This window comes from Macrotis lagotis, chromosome 8, assembly GCF_037893015.1.
Source record: "Macrotis lagotis isolate mMagLag1 chromosome 8, bilby.v1.9.chrom.fasta, whole genome shotgun sequence".
In the NCBI taxonomy this organism is placed as follows: Eukaryota; Metazoa; Chordata; class Mammalia; order Peramelemorphia; family Peramelidae; genus Macrotis; species Macrotis lagotis.
Genome location: NC_133665.1, coordinates 9888201 through 9909208, shown reverse-complemented (window position 1 = coordinate 9909208; position 21008 = coordinate 9888201). Strand labels below are relative to the sequence as shown.

At 38.6% G+C, this 21008-nt stretch overlaps 3 protein-coding genes across 5 annotated transcripts in view; 1 reads left to right on the top strand and 2 right to left on the bottom strand.

Annotated features, from left to right (window-relative positions):
- PMM2 (phosphomannomutase 2) overlaps window positions 1-2952 on the bottom strand; it is a 30762-nt gene extending 27810 nt beyond the window's left edge. Inside the window, exon 1 of the mRNA XM_074196349.1 lies at window positions 2827-2952. Within this exon, the coding sequence (XP_074052450.1) occupies window positions 2827-2892 (66 nt within the window). The 5' untranslated portion in view covers window positions 2893-2952. The remainder of the gene's footprint in view (window positions 1-2826) is intronic.
- Window positions 2953-3076: 124 nt separating this feature from the next.
- On the top strand, window positions 3077-10964 carry TMEM186 (transmembrane protein 186). The gene is made up of 2 exons (XM_074196350.1): window positions 3077-3167; window positions 4366-10964. The coding sequence occupies exons 1-2, from the start codon at window positions 3165-3167 to the stop codon at window positions 4990-4992; spliced, it is 630 nt and encodes a 209-aa protein (XP_074052451.1). The 5' UTR covers window positions 3077-3164; the 3' UTR covers window positions 4993-10964.
- Window positions 10965-12087: 1123 nt separating this feature from the next.
- Window positions 12088-21008, bottom strand: part of ABAT (4-aminobutyrate aminotransferase) — a 132847-nt gene continuing 123926 nt past the window's right edge. For all 3 annotated transcript variants that reach the window (XM_074196346.1, XM_074196348.1, XM_074196347.1), the window contains 2 exons: window positions 19117-19228; window positions 12088-15176 (listed from right to left, as the gene is read on the bottom strand). In XM_074196346.1, coding sequence (XP_074052447.1) covers window positions 15055-15176; window positions 19117-19228 — 234 coding nt within the window. In that variant the 3' untranslated portion in view covers window positions 12088-15054. The remainder of the gene's footprint in view (window positions 15177-19116; window positions 19229-21008) is intronic.

The window sequence follows — 21008 nt, the reverse complement described above, 5'->3', positions numbered from 1 at the left end:
AGTTTACAATGTACCACATATCTCTTGAGGAAAGTTTGAAGCTCTGGATAATGCTATCATATGTAAATATTTGCTAATCCAACTACTCCCTGATAGCTCTACAATTTTCAGTACTTCAATGAGCCACAATCTATTTACTATTCCCTTGTCCAATGCAGACTTCAAGGAACTCTGATTTAGTAGGTCCTCTTTTAAGAGTTGCTATGGCAGAGAAGTTCATCATTTGTCTTTAATATCTGGGCAAGAGAAGAACAAACTTTCTGTTTGGGGTTAAATGGCTTGCCCAAGGTCACACAGCTAAGTAATTATTAAGTGTCTGAGGTCACATTTGAATTCAGATCTTCCTGAGTCCAGGACTAGTGCTCTATCCACTATGCCACCTAGTTGCTCCAGGAACAAACTCCTAGGAATTTATATTCAGCAAGTATATGCCTCTGAGTATCCAGTTCCATGAACATTAGCATCAATGAGAGCTCAAAAGGAATTTAGAGAAATAATAGCTCTCTCTGTTCCTCACAAACTTCCAGGAAGCTGCCAGCTCATCTCCAGCTAGGGACCTAGTTATCTAATGACTTCCAAGTCAGTCTCCAAGAGTCTTTCTCTCCATTCTAACCTCTGATCTACCTAGCAACTTCAGTTTCCGTACTAATGAATGTTCCTATGCCTCCAATCTCATTATCCCTCACTTTCATAATCTCTAACTCTCAGATTGCTCTCTCTGATCACAACCTCCTATGATTCTTCCTTCCCCTCTTCTTTCCCTTTTCTAAACTTATCCTCAGTGCAACCTCTAATCATTTCACTCTTTCCTGTTTTCCTATTATCAGCCTTGTCTGTTTTCACTTTTTTTCCTTTCAGAAGCCTGATCCTTTTGGTTCAACTTTATACTGCCCTGTATCTTTGAATCTCTCATTTTATTATTACTGCTCAATCCTTTCTAAATCCCAACCCTGGATTACTTTCACTATTCCTATTCAAGTTCTGCAAGGAAGTTACAACCTTGATGATTGTCTACTACAATCTGAAGTTAATTTATCTAAACAGAGTTCTTACAAGCTATATACTCTTTTTTATTTTATTAATATTTTATTTGTTTTCCAATATACAATAGTAGTTTCTACTTATTTTTTGTAAGGTTTTGAATCCCCCCCCTTCCCTCCCCCCATCCTCCCACAGAAGGCAGTCTGATAATCATTACATTGTTTCCATGTTCTACATTGATTGAAATTAAATGTGTTGGCAAAACTGGGAGAGTTCTCCTAATCCCATTCCAAAAATGACAAACTAGATTAGAATAACCTAGTCTTGACATTCTCCTTTGGACATGCTCAAAGAGATCTATCTGTTCTTGCTCATTAGTATAAGGAGCAGGGGGGCTGCTAGGTGGCAAGTGGATAGTGCACTGGCCCTGGAGTCAGGAGTACCTGAGTTCAAATCCAGCCTCAGACACTTAATATTATTACCTAGCTGTGTGGCCTTGGGCAAGCCACTTAACCCCACTGCCTTGCAGAAACCTAAAAAACCCCCAAAACTCTATAGTATAATGAGCAGGGTGGGGAAACATAGGAACCAATGTATCAATTAGATTTGTGACTCCAGCCTATGGTTGGCATGAAGGGGCAGGAACAAAGTCAAAGTGCATAAAAGAGCTTGTATGTTGGGATTTCCCCATCCCTCTCTCCCACCATGAGAGAGGTGTGCCATTTTGTTAAGATATTTTAATAAAAACCATTTTAATCACTCTGGAAAAAAAATTAAATGTGTTGGGAGAGAAATCATCTCCTTAAGGAGAAAATAAACTATTAGAGATAGCAAAATTATGTAGTACATAAGACACTTAAAAAAAATTGAAGGTAATAGTCTTTGGTCTTTGTTTAAACTCCACAGTTCTTTGTCTGGATATATACTAACCTTTTACTTTTCTCAGTCTGACAGGGTTGAAAACCTCCTCACATGGTCCCCATTCTCATATGCGATCAGTTATCAATACCTATTGTTTCTATTTTTGAAGCCTTCTGCTTCTTCCTTCCACTTAAAAATACCATAACAACCCAAGCCTTCATCATGTCACCACGATTACTGAAAAAACTTCCTTTCCACTTCCCAATAAATCCTCCTCAGATGCCAAACCGATACGTTTAAAGCATGTACCTGACCACATCACTCTCTTCAAGATGCTTGGGGGGGTGTCTCTCCCTTTAGGGAAAAACAACAAAACAAAGACCTCCTCTAATTAAAGACTTTCACAATCTGGGATCCTGGACAAGACAACTTTACTTCCAGTGCACAGGCTGTCTGTCATCCGTGCCTGTGTTTACTCTTTTCTTACTTCTGCTTCAACGTGAGAGAGATTTCCCTAATTATTAGTGTTCCACGCTACGTTTCTCTGCGTGTTTTACACTCGTCACTCTGTGTTCGTGCTGTTTTCCGACGTAAAATGCACGAACCTTGAGAGTACGGATAATTTCCCTTTTTTTTTTGGTCCGTGGCCTGTGTCTACTATATGGTGCCTGCGGGCATGGGGGAGGGGAGGCGGCTACACGTTTCTATTTGGGCCGAAGGAGGCGTCCGGGGGCTGCGGGGCTCAGTCTCCCACTTGAGCCGGGGCTCCTGCTTCTAGCTACGGGGCCCTGGGCGGGCTCCCTTGGCGCCTCAGTTTCTTCATCGGCGGGGCTGCTGGGTCCGGAGGCCGAGGCGCTCTTTCTAAAACCTCATTCCCTCCAACGGCGGCGACAGGCTCTCAGCACCTCCCGCTCCCGCCCCCCGGGGAAACTGAGGCCCTGAGAAGCGGGCGGTGGCGTGGGGGAGGGCGAGGGAGCCGCTTGCCTGTCGCGGGGCGGTGAGGGTCCCGTCGACGTCGAAGAGGCAGAGAACAGGTCCCGGGGCCGCCATGACGGCACCTCCGCTCACAGACGCGACGAGACGAGCAGGGCCTGGAAGCTTCCGGGATCCGTCGCGTGAACCGCGGGGAACGTCGGGAGTCGCCACCCTTTCTAGAACCCATAACGACTCATGGAACTACAACCCCCAGAATGCAACGTCCACAAACATTTCCCATCTCTCCCTGGGCTGGGCCCCATAGAGGGGTCAGGCCACGCAAACTAAGGAGCCGAGTGCTTCCGGGGGAGGAAGCGGGTTCGCTTCCGGAAGTGCACGGCCGTAACATGGTGAGCTTGCTAGTTGGCGGCCGAGTCTTTGGGGAGGCCGGAGCTGCTGGGGTTCTGAAGCGGGGCGGCCGGGGAGGGCCTCTAGCCGGGAGTCCGAACTTAGGCACTTTATCTGCCCCTCCTCCGGACTGCTCAGGCCCCCGGCGCCTGGTCTCCTCTCCACAGCACGATGTCAGTTCAGTTGAGTCAAATCAATAAGCTATTTAGCGCCTTCCATGTGCCAGATATCGGCATAGAAAAAGAGACAAAAGATAGGCCTTGCCCTCCCGGAGCTCACAGTCTGATGGGAGAGAGAGCATGCAAACATATAAACAAAGCAAGCGATAGACGAGAGTCGTGGAAAGTCGTTTAAAGTGAGGGCACGCTTCCTCCAAGGGCCATTTCAGATGTCTTCTTTTAAGGAAAGCCTTTCCAGATTCGAATAATCCCTTCCACCTCACTTATCAATGTCTTCCACATCAAATGTCTATACTTTCGGTAAAGAAAGGCAAAAAAAAAAAAATAGACCCTACTCTCAAGGAGTGCGAGGTCTAATAGGGGAGATAATATAAGCCATGCATTTTGTAGAAATGAGCTATACACAGAATAAATTGGAAAAATCAGCAGAAGAAGAATTGAGAAGGACTGGGAAAAACTTTCTGCAGAAGGTGGGGTTTTAGCTGGAACTTGAAGCCAAGGAGGCCAGGAGACAGATAAAGGAGGAAAGAATTTCTAGTGTTTTGTTTGAGGAAAGCATGACAGCGTGACTTAATCACATAGTGGTAGGCAGCCAAGTTTTGAAGTGATGAGGTTAAACCTGAGCTTTCAGGAAGATTGATGCGTGGAGAATGGAGTGGAGTGGGGAGAGACCCGAGGCAGGGAGACCTACGGACAAGCAAGTAGTTTCAGTGAATTGTGATAAGAACTTGAACCAGAGCTTTGACTTTGTCAGAGGAGATAATGGAGCAAATGTTACAGTTGTTGGCAAAGATAGAACCAACAAGACTGACAACTTAATGGATATGGAAAGTGAGAGTTAGGAGTTTGAGAATAACATCTAGGTTGTGAACCTGGGGAATTTGTGTTTTCTATTACTATGAATCTTTGTATTTATTTATTTGTTATTTTGTTACATACCCTTGAGGGCAAGGACTTAAACTTCCCTCTTATTTTATATTGGGTTTTGTGAGAGAAGGTATTTATTTCTTTTCCCTTCCAGGTTACCTTCTTCAAAGCTGGTTTCCCAGTCTGTAGGGTGATAATGTTGCGATGTCAGCCTTGGTTTTGCAAGATGCAGATTCCCCACTTGAATGTGGGCAAGCCTATCTCCACATCCCCCGATAAACCATCAACCATGGAGGCTGAAAAATTCCAGATGATTTATCGTTTTCCTGGCATCAGATTCTGTGGGTCTGTGTCTCGTTTGAAGATTCTGCAGACAGGGATTACAGTGTTAATATTGCCACCTACCTGTTATTGGTACATGCAGGGCCTCATTCCTCTGGACTCCCTATTTTTCACTGGGGGTGTCGCTAGCTTTGCGCTAGCCATGTTGTATTGGATTAGCTATTTCTTTCGTCGACTTGTTGGGATCCTTTATGTGAATGAAGCTGGCACTGTGTTGCGAGTGGCACACCTGACCTTCTGGGGCCGGCGTCGAGACACATTTTGCCCAGTGGCCAACATAATTCCAGTATCTGAGACCAAGGAACATCCCTTTGATGTGTTCTTGAAGATCCAACAGTATGATGGCGATCAGACCTTCTACTTAACACTGCGCTTTGGACACATCCTGGATAAGAAACGCTTTGTGCAAGTTTTTGGAAATCTTGGTGAAAAGCATTGATGGTTTGGCAGAAAAACCCCTGAACCTTAGGGGAATGAGCTTTTACTGGAGCATTGCACAGTGGCCTTGAGTGTGCCAAGCATATCTCCCAGGGCTTAAACTAGAGGGAGGTTAAGAGGCAAGGAACTAAAGTGTCTAGTTCAGACAACAGATCTACTGTGTGTCTGGCACTTATCTTTCAAAGCCAAGAGATAAATGAACTAGAAGTAGGTGTAAGTTTCTTGTAAAATAAATACTGAACTTCTTTTGAAAAGGGAATGCCCAGTGGAACTGAAAAACTGCTTTTAGGGTACCAGTGGAAATTGATTTTCCACTTGTGTACTTTTTCTGGAAAAAGGCAGTTTGATTTTATGGAGAGAAAATTGTCAGGACACAGTGGATCTTTGTTCTTCTGTTGACTGATTATAACGTCCATGATGGTATGTGAATGACATTCAATCTGTCAAAAAGAAAATATTACTCTGATACGTAGTATGTACTTGAGGAAAACATGACTAGTATAAAAACATGGTTATTTAATTCCCCTCAGAAAGGCACTTCGTTGCACTCCTCAGAAATAGGATTGAAATCATTGGTCAGTAAAACATCACAATTGTGATTTCTTTTTTTATTTTTTTCAGAGATTTAAACATACACAGTATCACAGTCTAATAAAAATAGTTTTGGGGTTTGAGTCATTTTTTTTCATGTATTTCTGGTTTTTTGTTAACACAGTTTCAGCAGGGCAGCATGGCCCATTGGATAATGATAGAGGTGTCTTGGTAAGAGGGATAAACTATCATTGGCTGCCAAGTGGTTTTAATGTAGGTCTTCAACACATGCTAAATACCCCAGACTCATGTTTTAGGAATAGGGGAGGGTTGCAGTAATTTGCTTATTTATGATCAGAAGAATTCAAAAGAGTGCTACTTCAAGCAAACCATGAGATTGTATTGGCTTGTAAAATCTGATAGTGGCATTTCAAGTGATCTTAAATTATTTCAGTTACTTGTATAATAATCATGACATGTAAAGGGACTTAACACTGGTGAATTTGCTGTATGTCAAATAGATGGAAAGAGAAGGCAAAAGAACACAAGCCAATCAAGGAAAGAGTAAGTATGGGGGGGGGGAGGAGAACTGTGAAAAAAATAGTTTAAAAGGACAAAGGAAAAATGTTACTCTACTTAATTTTGATTAAATGGAATGTCATGTTTATTTGCTTAACTCTTAGTTCTTAACATTCACTTGAGAAGATAGTAACTGGTGTACAGGATTTAGAATTATGGATTCCAGGAATAATTTAAGTCAGAAGCACTTCTTTTCATGAAGTCCTTCAAATATGAAGTTGATATTAACTAGCAAGGCATGCCAGGTTACTTTTTAGTAGTGGGTCATGGTGTAATGATCTTGGAAACTCTGTCTCAGTTTCCTCATTTATAAAATTACAAAATTTGTAATTCCTCATTATAAAATGAAGAAGTTGTAAATGATGGCTTTTAAGGTTCTTTCCAGTTCTAAAGATATGATCTTTCTAGAGGGATTTGACCCTAAATGTGGACTGGACAAATGTGCTCTAGCAGTCAGGTGCTCTAAATGCTAATCTGAGCTCTGCTGCTAAGGAATTGTGTAAATTCCTAAATTCTGAGCTTTGTCACTGAGGTTCATGCAGTACCACCAGAGGGCGCCAAAAATGCAAATTATCCATCATTTAAAACTAAACCTGATTTTGCAACAAAACAAAAAAAACCAAATGGAAGGAAATTGTGGTTTCTGCAACCCAGTTCTAGCAATTGTCCCAATTTATCATTTACACTATCTCTGAGATCTAATCCAGCCCCTACCCAGCTCATAAATCCTATATGAGATCCAGTCTGAAAAAAAGGATGTGATCAACTGTCTGAAGAATTCTTTTTCAATAAATGGGTTACTTTTTAAGCTATTAAACCAGCTTTACACATGAACTATAAAAAAGCATGGAAAAACAAATTGTCTCTGTGATACATCAGCAACTGTCCTTTGTACAGTGGGAAGGAGCCCTACTTTTAGAGGACAAGAATAATAGTTGGCTTATAGATGACCATATTACATCAATATGTTTGTGTAATATTTAGAACAATTTAGTATACCTAATTTTATGTATGGACCTTTGTTTCAAGTAGACTCTACTATCAATGTGCAGCCTAGAACATAAGACAATAGGATTAAAGTCAGGAAGACATCAGTTTGAATCCTTCCTTAGACAATTACTAGATACATCTCCTTGAGAAGTCACTTAACTTTGGGACCTTAATTTCCTCATCTATAACATAAGGAAGTTGTATTAGATAATTCCTCCTTTATTTCCTTCTAGCTCTAGATTTATGATCCTATGATACTGCCCAAAGTTTGGTCTTTTGCAGGCATACTTGATTGTGATAATTTATGAAACCTAGTGTTTACATAGTACTGCAAGGTTAGCAAACATTGCATGCCATTTTCACAATGACCTTGTGTGAAATCCCCAGTTTACAGATGAGGAAACTAAGGCTGAGAATTATTCAGTGACTTGCCCAAGGTTATAGAGTTAGTCTGAGGCTGGTTCTGAATTCCTATCTTTCCAATGACCAAGTTCCTAGCTCTGCACTGGACCATTTATCTGCTTGTGCTGCATCATGTCATTGGGTCTCTTCACTTGAATTCACCTGAATTTCTTCCTCATTTGGTACACTGCCCAAAAGCCTTCCCACCAAGGGAAATGTGTACATCCTTGTGTGCAGGTCTCCTCAATCCCCTCTGGATATGTAACCCAGAACTAGGTAGTAGGCAACAAAGCTGCCAGTTTGGATCTGTCCTTGTACCCTGGTTGGGTTTGGGACCTCCTTTTGTCCTGGTGCAGCCTCTTCCTAGGCACTGAAGTACTAGCCTGGGAGGGGGAGAGGAGGACTTAAGAAGCCAGATGCTCTCTTACTGGTTGTTTCAGTCCTGGTGTTCCTTGAAGGTTGGGATGGTTTCCTTTTTTTGGTCATAATACCTTCTATGCTGTTGATTGAAATAATTCCTGTGTCTCCTGAGTAAAATCCAAATCCCAGCATTGAAATCCCTCCAGAAAAAGACAACATTCTATCATCTTTCCAGTCTCATCTCATACTATTCCCCTCTTCCTCCCACCTTTATACTCCAGTTCTGTTCATAAAACCTGTATGACTAGGATAAGAGGAGACATGCCACTATCAGAAACGATCTTTTCCTCCTTGCCTTCTCCTCTCCCCCCTCTCCCTTCAACTCTGACTTAGATGGTATCTAACAGCTCGCTGGTGACATAGTGGAACATCAGGCCTTACCATCTGCCCTGACATGACTTACTAAGGTCCTTTAGGCTTGACCTTATCACATGACTGACTTTTATTTTTTTGGTCTCAGCATTTTAAAATGACCTAGTTTAGGTAATCCAAGGATCCCTGGGTCCTGCCATTTGCACTGATAAATGCTGCCACATCCTTAGGACTTTCAGTCCTATCCATCTACCCTCTAACTTGTTTGATGCATTATTTTCCTTATTTTCCTTCAGTTACAGTGTGAGCTTCCTGAGGGCTGGGACCATCTCACTTATGTATTCCCAGTATTTAACATGTTTGCCACACTTATTCATTCTAATATTCCCCATGCATGGAATTTTCTCTCTTGTTAACCTGTTGAATTTCTTTCATCTTCAAATCCTAACTCAAATGCTGCTTCTTTGATTTTTGAGTTGATTTTGCTTCTCCCATAGTATTTTGCTTTGTATCTCTCCAATGCACTTGCATTATAGTTATTGGAGGTCATGGACTATTTCCTTTTTCACTTTTAACACCTTGCACATTTTGACAGGTGGTTAGTGCTTAATAAAGGCTTGATGATTAATTGCAAACCTCATCCCTCTTATTTGATTAACTACTGCCTTTTTTGAACTTTGTAATTGCCTCAGCAGAATTCTCTGCACACAATAGATCCTTAATATCAAACCAAAGGGGACTGTAATGACAGCATATTTTTGCCAAGGATGAGCATTAGCCAATAATAGACTTTATCAATTTGTGTCGAATTTAATAAATATTCATTTGATGATAGGATGGTATGCATAAATAAAAATGTGACACAATGCACTGGGCCTAGAGTAGGAATAACTGAGTTCAAATATGTCCTCAGACACTCACTTTCTATGTAATCCTGAACATACCTGCTCTCAGGATTGAATTGTAAATCGCCTTGCAGACTTAAAACACTTATTAAAAAATACTATAGACTTGTTTTCTAGGAGCAGGACCAGACTTTTAATGTTTTGGCTTACCACTATCATTCAATAGACATGTGGACCTTTAACACCCATGGACTAGCACTTACTTGGCAAGCTAGTTATTGTTCGTTAGAGTGAATTTGCTAAAGTTAAAAAGTTACTATGGTTAAGGACTTTTAATTAGTATTTTATGGCATTTGGACTTGTAAGTCTGTACCTTGAAAGTAATATAGCACCCTTTAATATGCTTCCCTCTCCACTCCCCAATATAAACACTAGAGTCCAATTTTTTATGGCCTTATTTTGATCTTATTCCATTCAACTGTAAAATCCTGTGTTATTAAAATTAATCAGGTTTTTTACTACCTCTGGCTGTGTTTATATAGACTCTTTACAGAACAGTCATTTTACTGATTAACAGCATAAGTTTATTCTGCAGTTCATTTAGTGCTATAAATTGCTCAGATATGAGGATTCAAATTTAAGAGTAAAAATTATCTCTACAGAAATATCATGTATTTGTTTTAGAGGACAAGAAGAAATATATCTAATTATCCAGGTTAATAGAGGGGACAAAGAGGACTGAGTTCAAATTCTATTTCTGCTACTTATTTTTTTTTTGTGACAAGCTGCTTAATATCCCTAGGTCTGTTTCCTTAGCTTTAAAAAGGAGAAGGTTGGTTTAGAGGTGTCAACAATTTGGTCTAACACTGCTTAGTTTGGTCCAAACCAGATTATAATTGGGAAATATTTAAATAAAATATAAGAAAAATAATAACATTTTAAAAACCAAGTCAATATACAGCCCAAATGCTTAGAAATCATCTGGTACACCTGCTTAATTTTACAAATGAGGGGGCTGAAATCCAGAGAAGAAAAATTGCTAACTCAATGTCACACAATTAATTTTTTTTTTTTGCAAGGCAAATGAGGTTAAGTGGCTTGCCCAAGGCCACACAGCTAGGTAATTATTAAGTGTCTGAGACGGGATTTGAACTCAGGTACTCCTGACTCCAGGGCCTATGCTCTATCCACTGTGCCACCTGGCTGCCCCCATACAATTAATTTTAAAACTCTTATGAAATGCAGCCTGCAGGAATCCTTATGAATGAATTAGTCGCCTTGGGTTCTGTTTGAGTTTGACACCACTGAATAAGATGATCTCCACCAGTCTAGTGTTGTATATTACCATAGCACTAAAAACTCAATGCAGATAATCTTTAAGGCAGTTTGTCAATTAAATTTTTTTGAAGTGTCTGTTTGGCATTTACTAAGTGCTTACTATTGTGTATTGCTTCTTTCTCTAGGTGATTCCAGCCTCCCCTAAGCTACTATTAAGATCTTCCTGAAACTTAGATTAGACCAACACCTCACACCCTTTACCAAGATAAGATCCAAGTGGTTACAGGACATAGACATAGAAAACAATACTATAAGCAAATTAGAAGATCAAGGACTAGTCTACCTGTCAGATCTATGGAAAGGGGAACAGTTTATGACTAAGGAAGAGTTGGAGAACATCACTAAAAACCAATTAGATGATTTCAATTACATTAAATTAAAAAGCTTTTGCACAGATAAAACCAATGTAATCAAGATCAAAAGAAAAGTAGTAAATTGGGAAACAATCTTTACAACTAATGATTCTGACAAAGGACTCATTTCTAAAATATACAGAGAACTGAGTCATATTTTTAAAACAAAAAGCCATTCCCCAATTGACAAATGGTCAAAGGATATGCAAAGGCAATTTACAGATGAGGAGATCAAAGCAATCCATAGCCATATGAAAAAATACTCTAAATCATTAATTATTAGAGAAATGCAAATTAAAGCTTTGCTGAGGTACCACCTCACACCTCTCAGATTGGCCAGTATGACCAGGAAGGATAATGATCATTGTTGGAAGGGATGTGGGAAATCTGGGACACTATTACACTGTTGCTGGAGCTGTGAACTCATCCAACTCTTCTGGAGAGCTATTTGGAACTATGCCCAAAGGGCAACAAAAATGTGCATACCCTTTGACCCAGCAATACCACTACTGGGTCTATACCCTGAAGAGATGAGGAAAAAGGGTAAAAACATTACTTGTACAAAAATATTTATAGCAGCCCTGTTTGTGGTGGCAAAGAATTGGAAATCCAGTAAATGTCCTTCAATTGGGGAATGGTTTAGCAAACTGTGGTTTAGCAAACTGTGGTATATCTATGTCATGGAACACTATTGTTCTATTAGAAACCAGGAGGGATGGGATTTCAGGGAAACCTGGAGGGATTTGCATGAACTGATGCTGAGTGAGATGAGCAGAACCAGAAAAACACTGTACACCCTAACAGCAACATGGGAGTGATGTTCAACCTTGAAGGACTTGCTCATTCCATCAGCGCAACAATTGGGAACAATTTTTTGCTGTCTGCAAAGGAGAGTACCATCTGTATCCAGATAAGGAGCTGTGGAGTTTGAACGAAGTACAAGGACTATTCCCTTTAATTCGGAAAAAAAACCCCAGATGTCTTATTGTTTGATCTGGTTACTTCTGAGAATTTTGTTCTCTTTAAGGATATGATTTCTCTCTCATCACACCCAATTTGGATCGAGGTACACCATGGAAACAAAGTAAAGACTGATGGAGTGCTATCTGTGGGGTGGGGGTGGGGGGAGGGAAGCAAGATTGGGGGAAAATTGTAAAACTCAAATAATATCTTTAATAAAAATTAAAATAAAAAAAAGATCTTCCTGATGAGATGCTAATGTCTTCTCACCTAATATATTGACATTGACTACCATACCCTTAGATTTTAGAAGCCCAAGTGGTTGCTGTTGTGAAATAGGTCACATTTACATTGAAGATATTCAATTATAAATATTTTATTTAAGAATATTGATTAACACAGGAAATGAATTTAATTCATGGAATTGTGTACATGGTCAGTAGTTACAATGTGAAGTGTAGTTAGTTTCTTTGACATTTATTTGGCACTGTCCACAGAACACTGTAAACAATATCACTTCTTATGCTTGAATATGCAGTGCTCTCTATTAAGTTTTCTATCATGATCTGATAAATATATATATATATATATACATATATACGTGTATATATATGTATGTTGTGCACAATTTTACATGGTTACTGAGTGTCAGTAAAAATTATAAAAAAACACCCATTTATAATAAAAGTGAGGATGTGAATAGAACTTGATATTACTGGACCTTGTTTGCTGTAAAAGTACATGACTTGCTAGAGACACTAAAATCTACTAAACTGATATGTTTTACGAACTAATTTCCAATTGTTGACCAAGGAAGGTCTTCCTCACTTGATCTGCCCTTAATGGTTGCATGCCTGCTAGGTCTACTATGAGAGCAGGTTTGTTGAATTTTCCTATTGATTTCATCACAATCCTTTGTATTTCATGAGTCTTTGATTATATATATAATTTTATTATATATATATATAATTATTTTCCTCTAGCTTCTATTAACTATTTTTCCTCAACTGACTTTCCAAGGTATCCATTGTGCCCTGGGTCAATATAGACCTGTTAATAAAGAGGCCTTTAAAAATATATGCTAGAAGGAACTTTCCTTGGTAATAAATTAATAATACCCAAGGAAACTACTTTGTAGGTGAATGATTACATTCCCAGGCCAACCCCCAGTTGGAAGACAGTATAAAACTGGACCCAATCTTGTCAACCAAGAAAATGAAATTATCATTTAGACCCTGGCTGAGAAAGCCTTTGAGAGAGTTGTACAACCTCATTCACTGGAGTATTTCATTTATGGCTAAAAGTTGGCTAAAGTCCATAATAGGAAAAACACTTAGCAAATTCATGAATTGTTTTTGTTTATATGTATAGTTAATTCAATATGCCTTTATTAGAAATGTCAGCATATGAAACTATAGGTTGAACTTGGGTCTCTGGTATTAAAAGCAAAAGGTGGAGAAGTCAGACATTTTCATTTTTTCTGTGGGTGCTAATGGCTCTAATTAAGGCAGAACTTTATATACTTAAAAAAATTATAAACAACTTTAGGATAAAAATGCCAACAGTCATAATTTATGAATTTGCTAATAATTCTTCCTGACTATAGATAATAGCTGGCATTCAGTCTTCTGCAACAGTATTCATATGAATATCTGTTGGTCTCTAGAGACTTTAATACTGTTTTGAGATCTTTGGGTGAAAAGTTATAAAAGGGCCAAGTGCTTAGCCTTATTATGTCCATTTTATATGTTAAATGGAGGCACCAGAAAGTGAAATGATTAGCTCACAATTAACAACTGACTTTCAGGGATAGAAATTAGACCACCAACTACAGTTGCATGCTTCCTTTTGATCAGACTGTTTAGGATGATAATCACCATCTAGAGCTAGTTAGTTCAAAATGTTTTCAAATTAAAATAATGCTTAATTAGTTTTGGGCACCATCCAATTATGTATGAGAAAGGAAGTTAACATTAGCATAATCTACATCTTAAGAAAAATATCTTTCTAGGAGACATTTTGAATGGCAAAATAATGAAGCCACCCAAAACAAACTAGCAATGAACATGTTAATATTCCACATCTACATCTTTTGCATATTAATCAATAAATCTCTTTAATATGAATGCTTCCCTCAAGAAGAATCTAGTCAAGCAACAGACTTACTCTGCATAACAGCTATGCTTTTCACAGAGCTCCTCAGAAATGGAGCAGATGTTGAGAAACAACAGGTAGATGAAGAACAATGTTTTCATGGGAAGGGGTCTGGGGTAGGGATAAGAGGAAAGACCTCTAAAATTATAGTGTATTCGAGGTAAGAGGATTAAGTAATTCCTTGGCTGCTGTTTCCATGTGTTGTCTTCCCAGGAATGAGACTGCAAGCTTGTGCTACACCTTCCCTTATATCCCTATGGAAACTTAGAAATGGGAATTTCTTGTGTATGTATGTATTACATGACATAAGCATCATGAACAAGCAATTGGAATGACAGATGCATATGGAAATGAGATTCTGTCTGAGGACCAAGGCAGCAGCAGTGTTTCCTTTGCTCTTTCCCTCCTCATCCCCTTCTGTTCTTCCCAACTAATCAGACCTGGGACCTTCCCTGGCCTCTGATGGCAGACCTTTTGGCAAGCCTCAAGTACCTGGCCCTCTGCTGAACACTAATGGGAGAAGTAAAATAAAAGCTGACCATCAAACCAGCCAGATGAAGTCCCCTGAGGCCAAGTCATAGTTGGGACTGAACTGATTCTATTTGCCCCTCTATCTTGACCAGACCTTTCCATTCTCAGTTGAAATACAATTGTATCCCTTAATTCTGTATCTTAATGAAGAATGGAGCCTTCCCAGGTTACTTGTAAGACTCGACAAGAATGATCCCATTTTATTGTTGTTATTTTGCATAGGGAGGAAGTTAAACTGGCCACTGAAGGGATCGGACATCAGACCTGAAACTCAGGAGTTTTCTAACTCCTATTCCCATGCATAGGTCTCATGCCTGGCTTTAAAAGAAAAATTTAGGCAGGGTGCTGACAGCCTACCCAGAGATTGACTGTATTCAGGGCACTAGAGGAATTTAGTGTTGAAATCAGCATGTGATATTGGCTTATTTGGAGAGAAGACCCAAACCAATCCCCTCTTCTTCCTCCTGTCTTCCCAAACCACCTAATATACCCAACCCACCCACCCACTCCAACCCAACCAAACAAAAAACAGCCCTCCAGTTTATGGATTCACCTTTTGGTACTTTAAGTGAAAATATGAAATAGGCAAACTAAGCAATTTGACATTTGTGGAGGTTGAGACCTTCTCAGTGCAATTAAAATAATCCTTTACTTGAAGTCTGCTAAGATGTCACTAAAAATGTTGAGGAAAAGGTGTGCATGGTGATCCCTGAAGACCAATGTTGGGCGGAAACGGATGGACCTATCACCACAGCCTCCCAGCACTACACCTGTAAGGAAAGAAAGAGGAAAAGTTAAGAACATTCTTAATTTTTACTTTTTTTTTGTTTTTTGTTTTTTAGTTTTTGCAAGGCAATGAGGTTAAGTAGCTTGCCCAAGGTCACACAGCCAGGTAATTATTAAGTGTCTGAGACCGGATTTGAACTCAGGTACTACTCACTCCAAGGCCAGTGCTCTATCCACAGCACCACCTAGCCGCCCCACTTCTATCCTCTTTTATTTCTACTGTACATGGAAGAAAACAAGCCAGAGCACTAAACTAACAATAACTTACATTTTTTAAAAATACTCTAAAGTTTTCATAGAATGTGTGAAGGGAATCAATTTATAATAAGATTGAGAAAGTAGATAGGAGCCAGTATGGCGGAAGACTTCAAATGCAAAATAAAAGTATTTATATTTGATTGTAGAGGAAAAAAAGGAGTTACTGGAACTTATTGAAGAGGAGAGTGACATGGTATGACCTATGCTTTAAGAATATCAATTTGACAGTTAACTGAAACAGGGAGACCAGTAGGTTATTGCAATAGTCCAAAGGACAGATGCTGAAGGCCTGGACAGGGTGGTAGCCATGTGAGTAGAGAAGGGGATTAATGGAAGAGATATTCTAGAGGTAGAATTATAAGACTTGCCAACTTTAGATATATGACATGAAGGAGAATAAGAAAATGAGAATGACTCTGAGGTTGCCAACCTGAATGTCTTTAGGAATAGTAGTGTCCTTGACATAAGTAGTATGTGTGGAAGAAGGATGGTTATTTGGGGAAAGAGAGGCAGTTTAATTTTGAATATGTTGAATCTGAAATGCCTATGGGACATCTGGTTCAAAATTAAAAAAACAAGCTAAGGATTATAGATTGGAACTCAGGAGAGAGAAAGTTAGATAGTATACATATGGAACATAGTAATTGAACCCATGGGAGTTGATTAGGTAACTGAGAAGTCAAGAAAGAGAGAGAAGAGAAGAGGTCCCATGGCAGAGCCTTTGGCCACCTCTACTGAAGGTACAATCAGACAAATAGGAAAAGCACCAAAAAAAGAGCAGTGTCAAATGTCTAGAAAGGAGAGGTTAACCAGAGGAGAGGGTAGCCAGTCTGTTAAATGCTATAGAGAGGTCAAGAAGGATGAGGACTTTTTCACAACATGACTAATATGGAAATATATTAAACATGATTCTCATGTACAACTTTTACCAGATTATTCACTGTTAAGGGGAGAGGAGTAGGAAGGAAGGATGGTTGAAAAATGTGGAAGTTTGCATATGGATGACTGTTGAAAGCTATTTTTGCATGTTATTGGAACAATAAAATAAAAAAAAAGAATGAGGACTGAGAAAGGCCACTGGATTCATTAATTAAGAGATTATTGGTAACTTTGGAGAGAATAATTTCACTCGGAAGGAAAGAGTAGAAACCAAATTTGAAATACTTAGAAACACAGAAAAATACTATAAAGCACAGAGGAAAGAAAAGACTGTTCAGAGACATAAAATGCATGAATAGTAAGAAAACTTATTTTAAAAGTGATATTTAATGTTTGTTTTTAATGTATTTTCCTAAAAAAGATTAGTGCATGTCTCAGAGTCTAACACAGAGCATTCCCCAGAATAATGTTTAATAAATAGTTGTCAATTATTTGTGTTTTTGTGGCATGCTTTGGTTCTGAAACCAACAAATTCTGTCCCCAAACAACAGACTCCCAATGATAATGGCTTATTTCTTTGGTCACATGGTAGGGGACAACAGTATTTTTCCTATTTTACTTTAAGACACCTCTTTCAGGTGAATGTACATTACAAAGCCAGATGATTATGAGCAGGTAGCCTGCTGTAATGGATGACTGAGATACAGGAGACCTGAATTTGAAAACTTGCTCCAGCACTTGCTGGATCTTATGATCTTGAGGCAACCTATTTCCACCTCTCTGGGACTCAAGTTTTCTCATCTGTAAAATTAATGCCTATAACACAGGTTATTGCAAGAAGAGAATGGCTTAAACTTATTGTCTTTTAATACATAGGGATTACTTATTATCTAAAAAATGAGGAGGTTAGACTAGTGAGTTCTTAGGTTTCTTCCTAAAAGTTGTGGTATTCTATACCACCAACTAGACTGGTGGTTTTTGATCTGTTGTCCAGGAAGTTTCACCAGCCTGCCAAAAAATAAAGCACTTCTGAACAAGGCTTTTACATCTAGAAGCCTTGGGGTTTTTTGTTTGTTTGTTTGTTTGTTTGTTTTTTTTTACATCAGCTTCCTTCTGGATACTCTGTTCTATCCTTGCTTTTGCTCTATTCCTCCTACTGAAATAATTTTTCCCTTTGATCTTTTTCTTCTGGTTGTTCTGTCTTCTCTAATTGTGTTTATATCATTCTCTCCTCTATTCACATTCTGTTACTTGAGAATCTCATCTGCTTTCAGTTTTCCATGATCTCTTCTATCCTGATGACTCTCAAGTCTTTACCGTCAGCCTTGACCTCCTTCATGACTTCCAATCCTGATCTCTAATTGCCTCTACCAGATAATAATCTCTACCTGGATTGAAATGCAGAATTGAAATTTTCTCCTCCTTGATCACATAATCATAGATTTAGAGTTGAAAGGGACTTTGAAGGTCATCTAGTCCAACTCTTATTTTCTAGATGAAGAAATTGAGGGTTAAATAACTTGCCTAAGGACCTACCTTCTATGACTCCAAATCTAGTGCTCTTTCTGTTTTACCAGACTTGGTAAATAATTTAAGCTTGAAACCTTAGTTGTACTTGACTCTTTTCACTTTATGTATTCACTCAGTTGGTCAAATTCTTTCAATTCTACCTCCACAATAACTCTTGTCCTTTTTGACCACCATGGCCACCATTCTTATTTAGATAGACCTTTATTTTAACTACTGGGATGGCCAGGGAGACTAACAGGTCTGTCCCCAATCTATCCCCTCTCCAAGCCATTCTACATGATGTTGATGCCTAAGGACATTGATACCTTATAACATATTATTCTAATCTTGATGCTCTCTGGTCAAAGACTTTTAGTGATTCTCTATTGCCTTTAGGACAAAATTCAGACTCATTATTCTAGCTCTTAATACAATATTAACTCCAGCTAATTTTTTTTTCAGATTTCTTTGAGACTCCTCTTTCTGGCAGATTCTGTATTCTAGCTAAGCTGACTTACTCCTCTTCTCTGCTTTCATTCTTCCCTTTCATGTTCTTCACACAAGCTCTCTTCTATTCAGGGAATGGATTCCTTTCAAATCTCTACCTGATGAAATCCTTCTCTTCCTTCAAGGCTTAAATTCATGAAGTCTTTCCTAATGTCTGAAATGATCCTGCTTTGCCCAATCTCTCATTCTCCATTCTCAAGCCCAGCTCCCTGCATTGATCACATTCTAACATACTATTTAGTTATTTGTGTGAATGTTTTATACTCCTATAACTATGAGTTCTTTCTTTGTATCTCCAGGACTTATCATAGAGAATTACACAAAAGATACTTCATAAATCTGCTTGAATTAAACTAGCTACTGGTGTCACTTGAATGTTAGAGTTGGGAAAGATATTAAAAATCTTCTTTCTCAACCTTCTTATTTTAAGGATAAAGAAACTGTGATCCACAAGAGATGAAATGACTTGCATATAGGTCGCATAGCTAGTTAATTTCAGAGCCAGTATTAGAACTCAGTTGTCCCAACTGCAAGTTTATTGAAGTAAGAAACAATAAAGAAAAATAAGGCATCCCCGAGCTTGTCAAATATCACCTTCTAGACACATGCTAAATAACAATAATATAATAAAACTGAAGAAATTTCTTACATAGTTTTCTAATATGATAGTCCGATGATAACTTGCACAGATAAAAAAGCATAATATGTGTTTCAGTGCAAGAAAGAAATAAAATCCCAGGATTATACACCACGTGCTCACTGGCCCCCTACCTTTGTTTCTAGCTGTTAAAATGAATTTGTTTCTTGTTGTTTCATCTGGAGCATCAAAAGAGCAGAATGTTCCCCGACCTCTTACTCTGCTGATGAGATGTGGGTATCGGGCCTGCAATATGGGAAGACATAGGAGAGGGAAGTCATATGAATAAGAATGATGGGAACAGGGGAAAAGGCAAACTTCCTTCAAATTAGGTCACAGATGGACATATAGTTATTGGCAGGTATTCTTCCACAAAGATTTATTATGGCATCAATGATTCCAAGGGATAGACAATCCAAAATCATGATTATGAATTGTATTATTTCAGTCTATTGTGTATCTCAAGACCCTTAATTTTTTTAAGGTTTCATTGGTGTTTTATATTTTTGTAAATTTTATTTCATTTGTCAGAATTGGGCAAAATGATTTCTATCCTTTCTTATTTGTCAAATTCTCCTTTTTTCATTTTTGATACTGATAATTTGGTTTTCTCTTTTTTCTTTTAAATTAAATTATCTTTTTTAAATAGCTCCCAATTCTACTTATAAATTAATTTTTTTTCTAATTTTTAAATTTTCTTCTTGATTTTCAGGATTCTTAATTTGTGGTTTTTTTATGTGTTGGAGTTATTTAATGTGTTGGCTTTTTTAGTTGCATTTTCAATTCATTGAGCTGTTCTTTTGCTTTTTTGATTTAGAGATAAATTTTTTTTCCCTCAGGACTGCTTTGATTGTATCCCAAAATTTTTGTTATGTTATTTTATTACCTTAGTATATGGTCAGTGGGTATATCTCCAGCTCTCCCCCAAGATAGCCTTACTCATAGGGTCAGATCAATCTACCAACTATACAAATATTTCCTACCCTGTCTGGAAGAGTCCAGTGAAGGGGTGTCCCATATAACTAAGCAGCTAGTGACTCATTAAACAATGCTAGAGTTGTTTTTCTGATCATGTTTATAGAAATTTCAGTTTATCCGGAACTAGATTTTTTTTTAGACTGATGGTAATGGGTTTGTATTAATAAGCATAAGTATAGATGAGATGAAAAACAACAACAAATCAAACTCTTGACTAACCCATGCATGAGAGGACAAAGGTTTGGCAGTTTCACAAAGCTCTGCCAGAGAAAAAGACAGTTACATGTTATTATTTTAAGTTTCTTGGCAGCTGGTACAAGGCCCCCTTTGAGAGCAAAATTTGACCTTAATTAGTGAGAGTTCAGTTCTCTCCTCCTCTTCAGGACAAACCACAGTTTTAGCTGCAATGACTGTGGATATGCTCCATTAGACAGAGAAGTCAACGATGTGCATGATAGAGCTGGGGAGAAAATACTCCCAACAAAACAGCCCATGCCCTGAAGCTTACACTTGGATTGCATAATTTCTCTCATACTTTGTTTGGTTCCAGGGATAACTGTTTATTTGTTTATTCTCCCAATTTTGATTATAATCCTCCCCACCCCTCAGTAGCACAAAATTGCCATTTCTTCCCAGAGACCCTACCTAGCTCATGACCCTGAGGCAGCTACATGGTAAGTTGAGCCTATCCTCCTTGACTTGGGTTAGGTACATGTCGTGTAGTCTGAAATGCAGCATAAACAACTCTGAGCTGGGTCATAAATCACATGGGAAAATAAACTACTTCTGTCATTTTTCCTATTTAGGCTAGCTAGAAGATTAAAGAGGATCTCAGCAAGGAGTAATGATTTAACCCATTGCAAAGACATTTCCCTGATTCTCTCCTCTGCCTCTGTTTGGACATGAATCAAATCCAAAGAAAGCAACTAAAGGGGGAAAAAAAGCCTGGTGTCATTTTGCTTTCATTGAAGGCATTTGCTTAGATGTAATAACAGCAGCAATTTCCCCCCTTCTAAAGGCTGTGTGATGTTTTCTTGATGCAGTCCAA